General features: G+C 37.8%; 1 protein-coding gene across 3 annotated transcripts in view; it reads right to left on the bottom strand.

The window, feature by feature from the left end:
* Positions 1-15,273, bottom strand: part of ACTR3 (actin related protein 3) — a 54,776-nt gene that overhangs the window by 24,975 nt on the left and 14,528 nt on the right. For all 3 annotated transcript variants that reach the window (XM_069577769.1, XM_069577770.1, XM_069577772.1), the window contains exon 2: positions 1,953-2,008. In XM_069577769.1, the coding sequence (XP_069433870.1) occupies positions 1,953-2,008 (56 nt within the window). The remainder of the gene's footprint in view (positions 1-1,952; positions 2,009-15,273) is intronic.

Below are 15,273 nucleotides of genomic sequence, written 5' to 3'. Positions count from 1 at the left end.
AAATCAGCATTTTAAGAGTTGAGTTGTGTGCCCCCAAAAAGATATGTTTAGGTCCTAATTCTTACCACCTCAGAATGTGACCTTATTTGGAAATAGGGTCTTTCAAGTTAAAATGAGGTTATTAGGATGGGCTACAATCCAATGACTGGTGATCTTATAAAAATACAGAATTGGGGCATATCCATGCGCAGAAGAAAAACAATGTGAAGACACATAGGGTTAGCTACGTGACTGGAGTGATGCACACAGAAGCCAAAGAATGCCAAGGACTGTCAGGAAACACCAGAAGTTTTAAGAGCTAAGATTTCTCCCCTAGAGCTGTCAGCAAGATCATGGCCCTGTTGACACCTTGATTCTGGACTTCTTGCTTGCAGTACTACAAGTTTCTGTTGTTTTAAGCCATCTGGCTTTTGGTACTTTGCCTTGGCAGCCTTGGGAAACTAATATAAGCATACACATGGAATAAAACTAAACTCAAACATAACTAACATCAAGTAATAGTTTGCAAAAGTACTCTATTTTAGTCAGCAACAGAGCCAATATTTGTCATTAAAATCTTAAACAAACTATCAATATATTGATATGTAAAGCTGGGACAAAAGTGAAAAAAAGCAAATCTGTCCCTCCATGTAGATAACAATATACTTGAATAGAGGATAAAAACAACAGTACTACAAATTAACACCACTATATTCCTATGAATAAGTTATTTCATCAGTGTCAGCTAAAAGCCATTCCATGTATTGAAGCATCAGATTTAGGTAATAACCTAAATTCACAGATAATCAATCCCTAGAAAAATATATCAAAAGTTTATCAGAAGTGCAAAAGTCAAACAGGTCTGTTTCTAGAGAATGAAATAAATATATAATAGCTCCCCCTTTAGAGATAACTTTGACACATCTTCACACATTTAACTTTGTTCTTGCCATACATAAACAATAAAACTACTCGTTCATGTCCAATGAGTGCCCAACTGAGTCCAGAGATCTGTAGTTCAGGCAAGTCTAGGAATTTCTACATTGTTCTCAATATCACAGACTCTGAATCCTAAGCTGCTTTCACTATTCTCTGTATGTTTATCTTTCCGTTTCCTTCTCATTTTCATAAATCAGTAAGAATACACAAAAATATTCAGTCACACAAATACTAGTGATACTTCCAAAATTAAACCACCTAGAAGTTAGCACCACCAAGGAATGGCTGAAAAAGTTTGTCGTCTGATATGCTGAAGTCTTAACCTGGCGGTAGGTCAGGTAGTTGAGAAATGTTACTATACAATGTGCAAAAGGTGACCGTCTAACATTCAGATGTCCAAAATATGTCCATCAGGGACCAGGTACATAGCCCAGGCTAACAAATAAGAGCACAAATAAACCAAGTCTGAGAGTATTTTTTAAAAACATCTGAAAGATAAATTATTGAAACTGGACAGTCAGTTAAAGTGAAGTTAACAAACATAAGCCAGAACAAAAATAACCTAAGTAAGGTTATAAAGTATTCGAGAACAGCTGAAGTCTGCATCTCTAAAGATAAGATGCCATCCTTATTTTGAAGATGCGCTTTTGTTAGGGATGTCAACAAGCACAAGCCCTGCAAAAATCATGAGCACAAACCAAAGGATGGTCTTTGTAGCTGTGTGATGAGAAATGCATTACTTAATAGTAACACACACACATTACTAATAGCAATATCCTCAAAGCAGATTCCCAGCTTATTCATTTTGTCTTTGAAAAAGTATTTGGTAGATTTAGTAAATGAAGAGCTAAAAAGAGATTTGAAATAAATGGTCAGAGATATGGAAATTAGGCCACACTTAGAACTTGGCAAATCATGTTTCTAAAGCACTAAATCTTACAGAATGTTGAAATGATTATTTACTTATTTTTTTTTACTTTTATCAAGAAAAAGATATTCAGTCAGCTTACTTATGATTTAAAAGAAATACTTACAGGAAGGGATGATAAACTGTGGTTCTGTATTTCCAGCATATCCTAATTTTGTATACCTGAAAAACAAAACAAAAAGAATTTTATAAGTATTTCACTAATATCTTGCAATTTATGAATTTAATTCTTAGAATTCTATGTTATACAGTAAGATTCCATTCTGGGTGAATATTATACAAAATCCCATAGCTTCAATTATGGCAAACCACTTCAGTATTCTTGCCTTGAGAACCCCATGAACAGTATGAAGCTTTTTGCCTTTTCAAAATGATAGGATACTAAAGAGGAACTCCCCAGGTCAGTAGATGCCCAATATGCTACTGGAGATCAGTGGAGAAATGACTCCAGGAAGAATGAAGGGATGGAGCCAAAGCAAAAACAATAGGCAGCTGTGGATGTGACTAATGACAGAAGCAAGGTCCGATGCTATAAAGAGCAATATTGCATAGAAAACTGGAATGTCAGGTCCATGAATCAAGGCAAATTGGAAGTGGTCAAACAAGAGATGGTAAGAGTGAACATCGACATTCTAGGAATCAGCGAACTAAAATGGACTGGAATGGGTGAATCTAACTCAGATGACCATTATATCTACTACTGTGGGCAGGAATCCCTCAGAAGAAATGCAGTAGCCATCATGGTCAACAAAAGAGTCCGAAATGTAGTACTTGGATGCAATCTCAAAAACGACAGAATGATCTCTGTTCGTTTCCAAGGCAAACCATTCAATACCACAGTAATCCAAGTCTATGCCCCAACCAGTAACACTGAAGAAGCTGAAGAGAACAGTTCTATGAAGACCTACAACACCTTTTAGAACTAACACCTAAAAAAGATGTCCTTTTCATTATAGGGGACTGGAATGCAAAAGTAGGAAGTCAAAGAACACCTGGAGTAACAGGCAAATTTGGCCTTGGAATACGGAATGAAGCAGGGCAAAGGTTAATAGAGTTTTGTCAAGAAAATGCACTGGTCTTAGCAAACACCTTGTTCCAACAACACAAGAGAAGACTCTACACATGGACATCACCAGATGGTCAACACCGAAATCAGATTGATTATATTCTTTGCAGCTAAAGATGGAGAAACTCTATACAGTCAACAAAAACAAGACCAGGAGCTGACTGTGGCTCAGATCATGAACTCCTTATTACCAAATTCAGACTTAAATTGAAGAAAGTAGGGAAAACTGCTAGACCATTCAGGTGTGACCTAAATCAAATCCCTTATTATTATACAGTGGAAGTGAGAAATAGATTTAAGGGCCTAGATCTGATGGATAGAGTGCCTGATTAACTATGGAATGAGGTTCGTGACGCTGTACAGGAGAAAGGGATCAAGACCATCCCCATGGAAAAGAAATGCAAAAAAGCAAAATGGCTCTGGGGAGGCCTTACTAATAGCTGTGAAAAGAAGAGAAGCAAAAAGCAAAGGAGAAAAGGAAAGATATAAGCATCTGAATGCAGAGTTCCAAAGAATAGCAAGGAGATAAGAAAGCCTTCTTCAGCGATCAACGCAAAGAAATAGAGGAAAACAACAGAATGGGAAAGACTAGAGATCTCTTCAAGAAAATTAGAGATACCAAGGGAACATTTCATGCAAAGATGGACTTGATAAAGGACAGAAATGGTATGGACATAACAGAAGCAGAAGATATTAAGAAGAGGTGGCAAAAATACACAGAAGAACTGTACAAAAAAGATCTTCAAGACCCAGATAATCACAATGATGTGATCACTCATCTAGAGCCATACATCCTGGAATGTGAAGTCAAGTGGGCCTTAGAAAGCATCACTACGAACAAAGCTAGTGGAGGTGATGGAATTCCAGTGGAGGTATTTCAAATCCTGAAAGATGATCTGTGAAAGTGCTGCACTCAATATGCCAGCAAATTAGGAAAACTCAGCAGTGGCCACAGGACTGGAAAAGGTCAGTTTTCATTCCAATCCCAAAGAAAGGCAATGCCAAAGAATGCTCAAACTGCTGCACAATTGCACTCATCTCACATGCTAGTAAAGTAATGCTCAAAATTCTCCAAGCCAGGCTTCAGCAATACGTGAACCGTGAACTCCCTGATGTTCAAGCTGGTTTTAGAAAAGGCAGAGGAACCAGAGATCAAATTGCCAACATCAACTGGATCGTGGAAAAAGCAAGAGAGTTCCAGAAAAACATCTATTTCTGCTTTACTGACTATGCCAAAGCCTTTGACTGTGTGGATCACAATAAACTGTGGAAAATTCTGAAAGAGATGGGAATACGAGACCACCTGACCTGCCTCTTGATGAATCTGTATGCAGGTCAGGAAGGAACAGTTAGAACTGGACATGGAACAACAGACTGGTTCCAAATAGGAAAAGGAATACGTCAAGACTGTATATTGTCACCCTGCTTATTTAACGTATATGCAGAGTACATCATGAGAAACGCTGGGCTGGAAGAAACACAAGCTGGAATCAAGATTGCCGGGAGAAATATCAATAACCTCAGATATGCAGATGACACCACCCTTATGGCAGAAAGTGAAGAGGAACTAAAAAGCCTCTAGATGAAAGTGAAAGAGGAGAGTGAAAAAGTTGGCTTAAAGCTCAACATTCAGAAAACGAAGATCATGGCATCTGGTCCCATCACTTCATGGCAAATAGATGGCTAAACAGTGGAAACAGTGTCAGACTTTATTTTTTGGGCTCCAAAATCACTGCAGATGGTGACTGCAGCCATGAAATTAAAGATGCTTACTCCTTGGAAGAAAAGTTATGACCAACCCAGATACATATTCAAAAGCAGAGACATTGCTTTGCCGACTAAGGTCCATCTAGTCAAGGCTATGGTTTTCCCAGTGGTCATGTATGGATGTGAGAGTTGGACTGTGAAGAAGGCTGAGCACCAAAGAATTGATGCTCTTGAACTGTGGTGTTGCAGAAGACTCTGGAGAGTCCCTTGGACTGCAAGGAGATCCAACCAGTCCATTCTGAAGGACATCCATCCTGGGATTTCTTTGGAAGGAATGATGCTAAAGCTGAAACTCCAGTACTTTGGCCACCTCATGCGAAGAGTTGACTCATTGGAAAAGACTCTGATGCTGGGATTGGGGGCAGGAGGAGAAGGGGACGACAGAGGATGAGATGGCTGGATGGCATCACTGACTAAATGGACGTGAGTCTGAGCAAACTCCGGGAGTTGGTGATGGACAGGGAGGCCTGGCGTGCAGCGATTCACGGGGTCACAGAGTCAGACACGACTGAGTGACTGAACTGAATTGAACTGAAGTTTCAAAATTGTAAGTACCCATAGCTTTTATTTGTTATTTGTATTTCAACTGTTTTACAAAACTGCTATCTCTTATATTATCAAAGGGTGATTAAGCCTCTGATAAAATAATATATAGTTCCATATGAGATCAATCATTTTAACAGTGTAACTCTAGATATGGAAGAAGCAACAAGAGGGAATATTTTCTAGGATCGAAAGGCTAGTAATACAGGTGGTGCAAAGAATTTTGGATACTGTTTTACGACCTAGTCCAGTAAGAGGACACCGAGTGGCCTATAAGCAATATCTCTGCCAGACTTGGGAATGAGCATTCTCAGCACAACTGGACGAAATGGCAGCCTCAGATCACGGTCAAATTTATGACATGAAGGGACCCTGCCAACTGGAAACTGGCAATTGCCATCTACCTCTACAAAGATTAAATCATGGCCACTGCAGCTGCTGACCTTCAACATCACTGAAAGATTAGGGTGGAGATCAGGAATCAGGCACTCTGTGCTCTGGAAAAACTGGCAGAACAGGCCTTCAGAGAGTTGGATATCTTCAGGAAAAGATTTTGAGTCCCAATTCCTGCATCCTCTCATACACAGAGAAACACTAACATTGTTAAAGATGATATCTGCTTTGGCTAATAAGAAAAACATTAAAAGTCAAAATAGAGCAAATATGGTTCAGGCATCCAAGGAAATAACGAGGTGACACAATGGGTGTAATTTCAGACTAGTCTTTGCATTGCTAACAAGTTGAGTTTTCTGAGATGTCAGGCTTGGATGCCACTAGACATTATCAAACAGTATCTGCTGGCAGCTAGTAACTACAATCTTACTTTTTATAAAGCTAGGCAACTGGCTACTTGGCTATTAACCATTAAAACTAAGCAGGAGTCTATGGGGCTTTAGGGTCTTTCTTTGTCCCATTTCTTCCCAGGTGGCTCAGTGGTAAAGAATTTGCCTCCCAAGGAAGGAATGAGTCAGGAAGATCCCCTGGAGGAGGAAATGGCAACCCCCTCCAGTATTCTTGCCTGGAAAATCCCATGGGCAGAGGAGCCTGAAGGGCTAGAGTCTATGGGGTCACAAAGAGTCGGACACGATTGAGTAACTGAGTACACATAGCTTTTCATAAGAAACTGCACTTCTAGAAATTGATCCTATAGGGATATTCATAACATACAAAATAACATATAATAAGGTGTTTCATTACAATCTTGCGTATAAAAGCAAAAGTGAAAATAAGGGCCATCAAATGAGAAGCTAATTACATATGCTGTTTAAACCACAGAATATTAGGTACCTATTCAAAAAGTGATTGAAAAAGCTCTTTATGTACAGATATGGAACAATCTCCAAAATGCTTTTGTTAACTGAACAAAATCAAGGTACCGAACACTTGTGAAAAAGTAAAGGGTACAGGTAAAACATATTTCACTGTATAAGCAGAGAATATCTCTGGAAGAGATTAAGAAATTCGTAATTTTGGTTGTCTCTAGAGAACAGAACTAAGTAACAGGCAAGGGTAAAAAGGTTTTTTTTATCACGTATTATTTCATACCATTTGAATTCATTACTATTCAAAAAAAAAAGGTATAAATTTCATAGTGTTTGCCATAATAGATTCAACCTACAGTCTTACAATGGCTTTCTGGTGACTCAGCAGTAAAGCCAATGCAGAAGACATGGGTTTGATCCCTGGGTCGGGAAGATCCCTTGTAGAAGAAAATGGCAACCAATCCAGTATTCTTGGGAAATCCCATGGACAGAGGAGCCTGGCCAGCTACAGTCCACAGGGTCACAAAAAGACTTGGATGCGATTTAGCGACTAATCAACAACATCTTACATTAACAAAATAACAACAAGGATGTCTAGAAAAGCGGAGCTTCCACAAGCAGCATGTTGGGGGCTACTTAGGAGACAGCTGGATACTTTCTGGCTATAAGCAGGCTTTAAAAAGAAAGTATTTACATTACAATATTCTGAGAAACACACTCCACAGAGAGTTTGACTCCATATTCAAACAATGCTAAACAGTAGGTAAATTACTGTGATATTCTTGGATTTTAATAGTTTCAGCAGAAATATTTTTTAATATGATGGGAAGATCTCTCTTTGGGGTACATTTTAGCCCCCAAACTAAGTTCAAGATCTGAAAGTGCTAAACAGACTAAAACATTAAAAATAAGGGGAAAACATAAACTGTTCACAATGTGATACTGCTCCACTGACCAAATCTCTACAAAGATTCCATACTGTATATGTTATAAAAATAAATAAAACTTCTTTGCAGGACATACAAAAGACCCCCTTTAATATTTGGTTCCTGACAACCTCTTCCAGCAGCCCTGACACCACACCACACTACCAAACCATAAAAATACTAACAATTTCCCAAAAGACCAACTCATGCCATGTCAAAGAGCCACTATCAACACTGTTCCAGGTTATATACCATTGTTTTTATATGAAAACTTTCACAACCTCCCACACAGTCAATTACCTCTGCCCTTGTGAGTACAAGTATCATTTACTAATAATTTCTAAGTCTTAATTCCTTCATTTATAAAATAAAGTGCACTAACTCATGACTGTTCAAGGTATTTAATAGGAGAACAAGGTAAACCATTAAGCACAGCACCTGTCATAAAGGACACACTTAATACATGTCAACTCTAATTACTCTTTTCGTGCATTCTCTCCAAAATTTCCATTCCCCAATAATCAGATAAAGGCCATGCAGATATCTGAACTTTTAAATACTTATCAGTTCAGTTGCTCAGTCGTGTCTGACTCTTTGTGACCCCATGAACTGCAGCATGTCAGGCCTCCCTGTCCATTACCAACTCCCAGAGTCTACCCAAACCCATGTCATGTCCATTGAGTCAATGATGCCAGCCAACCATCTCATCCTCTGTCGTCCCCTTTTCCTCCTGCCCGCAATCCCTCCCAGCATCAGTGTCTTTTCAAATCAATCAGCTCTTCGCATCAGGTGGCCTAAGTATTGGAGTTTCAGCTTCAACATCAGTCTTTCCAATGAACACCTAGGACTGATTTCCTATAGGATGGACTGGTTGGATCTCCTTGCAGTCCAAGGGACTCTCAAGTCTTCTTCCACACCACAGTTCAAAAGCATCAATTCTTCAGCTTATCACTATGATACAAATTATCCCTGTATTCATAAATAAAAGTTAGTCTGTAGAAGATTTTTCAGATTAGTGCTTATATCTATTTTTTCAATGCTTTCACTGCCTTTTTTTCTTTAAATATAAGAAGTCGATTTATTTAGAGCGAAACATACTTCAGACAGTGTGAGCCATCTCAAAGGCAAGACTGGCCTTGGGAAAAACATACTCCATAGACAAGAGTGTGGGTTGTCACAGAGGGCTAATGCCCACATTTTTTATACTTCTAAATCAGTCTCTTCTTAATGTAAAACCTTCAATTGTGGTAGAACAGAACTCCTGTAATAGATGGAGGTCAGCATGATTGAACCACTTGCTCACACCCTCTGGTTTGGGTACAAAAAAGTAAGAATTATTCAAACGCACAAAACCACCATCAACTAATATGAATAATCTGTTCCCACTGAACTCACTAAAACTAACAGTAACCTACTTGAAGTAAGAGGGTATGTGTGTGTGCTCAGTCGCTCAGTAATTTTGTGACCCCACAGATGGTAGCCTGGCAGGCTCCTCTGTCCATGGAATTTCGCAAGCAAGAATACTGGAGAGGGTTGCCATTTCCTACTCCAGGGGATACTCCCGACCCATGGAATCGAACCACCTCTCTTATACTTCCTGCATTGGCAGGCAGATTCTTTACCACTGCACCACCTAGGAAGCAGGATAAAGTAGAGGCTACCATGACACTGAAAGGAAGAGGGCCAACAGTATATCTTGTCCCACCCCATTCAGAGGAAAAAAAGAACTACTTTAACCTTATCAAAACAAAGACTTGGTTAAAACAAGTTAGTCTAAAGCTGCCTGAGGCTATAAAACCCTAAAAGACACTACTGTCTTACCGACACAGTGGAAAAATAAATACTAATTATTCTTTCATCCAGTCTCTTCCATTTTATTCCCAAAGCTGTTCAAGCAATTATACACAACAATACCCTAACAGAACAGAATGACTTTCTTCCAGTTCTATGACCCTGACAAAGGAGGATAATCTCCCTAAAAAGTCACTGCCTAACAGAAATCTTCAAATGAGGCTCTATGATCCACAAGATTAAGAACTTGTTTCTGCGTCTATAAAATGATCCACTGTAAATAGTTCGTAAAGTATCTTGTAGATAAAAAATTATGACTCTGACTCCTTCGGCTAAGTATTAAGATTCTCCAAAATAACCCTCAATTCAACTTTAAAAGTGTCTCCCATCACTTCCATGAACCCAACTCAAAGCCCACTGTACCTATTACTCATTTTCCCCTACATGACTTGCACATTCCCCCTCACATATTATCTGTGTTCTCACTGCACCCTCTCAAAGACCTCAGGTCACAGCTTAGGAGTCTTCCATGAAGCCTTTCCTGATCATTTTAATTAAGAGTCATCCTTTCCTTCAATTAAACTTCTCTCAATCACTCGATGAACATATATATACAAGTCTATGTTATTTTTATGTGTGTAAATACCATTTCCCAAGAATAACAGTAAGAAACTTGAAGCAGAAACCACATTACCATAAGAAACTTCCATTTAACAAGTTCACCAGGTAAATCAATACTCCATTCCTGGTCAAAGTAAAATTTCCTAGGTTGAGCATATTCAGCAATAATCTACTCTCAAAACAAACACCGAAAGAAGGATATAATAAATGTAATACAAAAGCCAAGACATAATCAAAACAAGTGTGTTCTTCTCCCAAACATGAATGTAACTACAGATAATATATCAACTATATGGATACACGGTAACATTTAATCATTTCTATTAAATTTAAAACAATCTAGCAAAATAATTTTTTAACTGGGGGAATGGGAGGAACAGCAGCCAAATACATTTACTAATGTTCTACTTGGAGTAGGAAATGGCAGCCCACTCCAGTATTCTTGTCTGAAAAATTCCAAGGACAGAGGAGCCTGGGGGGCTACAGTCCTAGGGGAGCCTGGGGGGCTACAGTCCTGGGGGAGCCTGGGGGGCTACAGTCCTGGAAAACCTGGGGGGGGGCTACAGTCCATGGGGTGGCAAATGGTAGGACACGACCGAGCAACTGAACACACATACACAATGTTCTACTGCCCTGGATTTAAATAATACCCCCAAAGAACAAAATCATCTAGTCTAGATATACCAGATATAGACCACTATATAATAATATTTGAGATTATCATAGAGGACAGTATTTTCACCCATTTTTAAGAAATGTAAGGGGAAATGTCCTAGTTTATGTAATTTTACAACTTGTTTAGCTTCTAAAAAGCTTTCCAACCCTTTACATATCAATGCATAGAAGATACAGTAATATTTGTAGAGCACATATAAATAAACTGGAGGGGATTTGAGAATATAGCTGTAAGAGGTTTGCTTTAAAACTTCACTTAAATTTTCTTTATATAAATATAAGAAAAAAATTAGGAAAGACTTTAAGTACTAAATTTGTTTAGAACTTTCAAATATAAACTTGCTTTTCATTAACCTAATATTAAATATAATCAGGTTTTTCACTTGAAATGACTGATTTAAGGTATTTTTACAATGAGCTGTCAAAATTCTCCAGCCACCACAGAGAAGAAACACTGTGTTAAGTAGATGCCAAAGTTTCTCTCATTTTTTTTCTAACTCAAAGAAACTCCCTTCTCACAATTAATTCAATTTTTATAGTAAAGGAAACATTTCAAATCAAACCTTTTCATATTAAGAATTTCTCTGGACCCAGTACAAAATAAAGAGTTAAAAGTTAAAAAAAAAATAGGCATACACACTTTCCTCTCTTAGTTATAATACTGTTCCTTAGACTTAAAAACAAATACTGACCAAATATCACAGCACACCATTTCTAACCTTATATTTACAAGGTAAATTTTTGTTTTAAATTCATAGATTATGTCAGTACACTTTATTTTTCCACAGCCCTTGCAATTTTCTACTAAGTTTTCGGGGTGTCCAAAAAGTCACTTATATAATTAAGCATGTTAGGAAAATAACAGTTAACTAAATTATACTTAATTTCAGACATTCACACACATAAACACATCAAAATCTTTCTAAACTTCCCTTGTAACAGGGAAGAACAAATCTGACTCCATATTAGAGATGTTCCTTTTATATACTTTATTAATCTTTGTGCTTTGTCTCCTATGCTTAGTCATGCTAGCTCCGCACTTTGGTAAAAATAAAAAAATGTTGCCTATTATCTGAAATATACAGGATAACAGATTCTCAAGGCTTCTTTGACCTTTTAGAGTATAATACCTCCTTATTCATACAGAGATAAAAAGTTGCAGAAATCCTTGCCTTATTAGAGGCTTAGACAAATAACCTGATGTATGTGAACAGCTGCCAACATACCACCCCATCACTTTGCCTTTAAAAGTGCCTTGCTGAAACCTTTCAAGGAGCTAAGGGTTTGTATGGCACAAGGTACCAGTCTCCTTGCATGGCCCTGCAATAAACCTTTCTCTGCTCCAAACTCAATGTTTCGGTTCATTTGGCCTCACTGCTCGGTAACACCTTCAGAAAAAAAATCTTCCTTCAGACAGACATGAGATTAAATAGCTTGGATTTTTCTTAAATTTGCCATCTGGATAACATTATTTGGTACAGGACTCAGACATGGGTCAAACTTGCACAACAGCAAGCTATTTATTCAAATCCACCTACAGATCCATGTGATTGCTATCAAAATTCCAACAATTTTGGGGGGAGAAATGGAAAATCAATTCGAAAATTCACATGGAATCTCAAGGGACTATGAATAGCTAAAACAATCCTGAAAAAGAACAAAGTTGGAGGTCTCACACTTCCTGATTTCAAACTTACAGTAACCAAAGCTGTGTGGCCTGACAGACATATAGACCAACTGGAATAGCAGAAAGCCTGGAAATAAACCCTGCCATATACAGTTGAATAATTTTTGACAAGGGCGCCAAAACTACTGAGTGAAAGGACAGTCTTTTCAACAAATGGTGCTACGAAAACTGGAAATCAATTAATGAACATGGACTTTAATCTTATACCACATACAACTCAAAATAAATCAAAGACCTACATGTAAACACTAAAACTAGAAGGTGTTGACAACAAGGGAAAGAAAGGAGGAGGAAATAAAGGAAGGAAAGGTAAAAGACACTAACTACTTAAGAAAAAGAAATATAAATGGCTACAAACAAAAAGATGCTCAACTCCACAGGGCTTAAAAAAAGAAAAGCAAATTTAAAGTACACTGAGATAAATTTCATACATTTCTAGTTGAAATGACAGAAAATCAAAATCATTTGTAAACAGCCACTTTAGAAAACAGTTAAACATTCATTTACTATATGATCCAGCAATTCTACTTCTAGGTATACACCCAAGAAAAATAAAAACATATGTCTGCACAAAGATATGGGCACATTTGTTCACAAGAGCATTATTTGTGATGCCCCAAAACTGGAAGCAAAGCATATATTCATCAACAAGAGAACAACTAAAAAAAGGTTGGTTAATTCATACACACCAAAATTATTATATTAATATGAATAATCAGGAAAATGTAACCCATTTTCCAAGGAAAAGACATTCAACAGAAGATGAAATAATTCAATGTTAGAATTATCAGATAAAGCCATGGAAGCAGCTGTAACTTGGTAATGACTGATAATAAATAACAAAGAAACTCTAAAACTGTAAAAAGAGCAAATGGAAATAACAGAACTGAAAAATGCAATGCCAGGTACAAAAAGTTCTCTGAATGAGCAAAGCAAAATAGAGACAACAGAGGAAATAATCAGTGAACTTGAAGGCAAATCAGTAAAAATTATCCAATCTGAAAAGAGAGAGGAAAAACATTAAAAAGATAGACACAAAGAGAAAAGAACAGACCCCAGAGACTTAGGGAACAAAAAATGAAAGGTGACACAATGAAGTTTCTGAAGAGTGGGAAGGAGGAAGATGGGAGGGAAGTGGGCAGGGTAGCAGAGAGGGAGGGGAGAAACACAGAAAAAAACACAAAGAAACCTTAGGGATGTCATAATTAAACTACTAAAAATCAAAGATAAAGAAAAATCTTAAAAGCAGCCAGAGAAAAATGCCCCAATAACAGGAACAAAAAATTTAAATTGCTGCTAAGTCACTTCAGTCGTGTCCAACTCTGTGCGACCCAAGAGACGGCAGCCCACCAGGCTCCCCCGTCCCTGGGATTCTCCAGGCAAGAACACTGGAGTAGGTTGCCATTTCCTTCTCCGATGTGTGAAAGTCAAAGTGAAGTCGCTCAGTCGTGCCCGACTCTTCGCAACCCCATGGACTGCAGCCTACCAGGCTCCTCCGTCCATGGGATTTTCCAGGCAAGAGGACTGCAGTGGGGAGCCATCACCTTCTCCTATTATGAGAAACAATGCAAGTCAAAAAACAGTGAAGTAATATTCCTCAAGTCTGAAAGAGGTACAAAAATAGTCAACCCAGAAATCTTTGAGAGTGAAAATATCCTTCAACAATGAAAGTGAAATAAAGACGTTTTTCTGTAAAAGAAAACCCACTGCCATCAAACCTGAGCTAAAGAAAGTTCTTTAGGCTGAGGGGAAATGACACCAGAGGGGAAACTGTGGTATTAATGAAAAACATTAGAAATGGCAAACTGGTAAATGAGACTTTTTTCTGCTTAATTTTTGACATACTTTTGAGTATTTAAGTCAAAAATTAAATTGTTTTGTGGGGTTATATTAACACCTATGATAACTATACCATAGAAGGACAGTAAGGTAGAGGGAATGGCAAGAGTTAGTACTGATAAATCTACAGAGATGCAAGGGTTCTACTCTGCATAAAGTTTTAAATTATTCACTCTAAGTAAAAAATAAAATGGCATACCCAAATCCAACTATACTAATTGTTACATTAAATGTAATAGACTATATTCTCCAATTAAAGGGGATAGACAATCAGAATAGATGAAAGAAAAAGGAAGAGAAGAAAGGAAGAAAGAGAGAGAGAGGGAGCCCCAAGTATATACTGTCTGCATGGTACACACTTTAAAAAGATGGATGAAGGGCAAATAGTAGGCATAAGTCTGAAGTGGCTATATTAACATCAAATGAAACTTTTAAGAAAAAGAGTAATACCAAAGATAGAGAAGTTTTATGATCATATAGTGATAAATTCATCAAGAAGACGTAACAGTCTTAAATGTATGTGCCTATTAACAGTTAAATGTCAAGCATGGATTAGCAGGGGCTTCCCTTGTGGCTCAGCTGGCAAAGAATATACCTGCAATGGGGGAGACCTAAGATTGATCCCTGAATTGGGATGATCCCCTGGAGAAGGGAAAGACTACTCACTCCAGTATTCTGGCCTGGAGAATTCCATGGACTGTGTAGTCCATGGGGTCACAAAGAGGTGGACACAACTGAGCGACTTGCACACACATACATGGATTAACAGTACAAAAAACCAAGGCTCTGCTTTTCAGAACACCTCAATGAATTTCACTGGTTTGAAGACTACTCCTCAACAAGCTATGTATGATCTGATGCCTATTTACCTTCTCAGACTCATCTAGATACCCACAGTTCTCTTTCTTAATCCTCATCTCCTGCAATACACTCTGTTATGTCTGAAGCAGAAAGAATAACTATTATAAAGTCTTGAAAACTGTATTTGGGAACAGAAACATAAATCCTAGCACTTATAAATGCTCTATCCTCTCTTCATTGTTGTTTTTGTTTTATCCTAATCATTTCTTTCTTCAAAGGTCCTTTTCAAATCTTCCATTTTCATCAATCCTTTTGGAAACATTTGATTTTCACAGCATGATTCCCAGGCAAATTAGTAAGAGTCCTAAAGCGTTCCAACTTGCTATTTCTTAATAAATGATGTGTGTGTATGTATGTGCCTGTGCATGTACATGAATATGTATTTTAGT

The sequence above is a fragment of the Ovis canadensis genome, chromosome 2 (assembly GCF_042477335.2).
Source record: "Ovis canadensis isolate MfBH-ARS-UI-01 breed Bighorn chromosome 2, ARS-UI_OviCan_v2, whole genome shotgun sequence".
NCBI lineage: Eukaryota > Metazoa > Chordata > Mammalia > Artiodactyla > Bovidae > Ovis > Ovis canadensis.
Note: the sequence above shows the minus strand (reverse complement) of the source record. Positions and strands in the feature narration are given on the sequence as shown.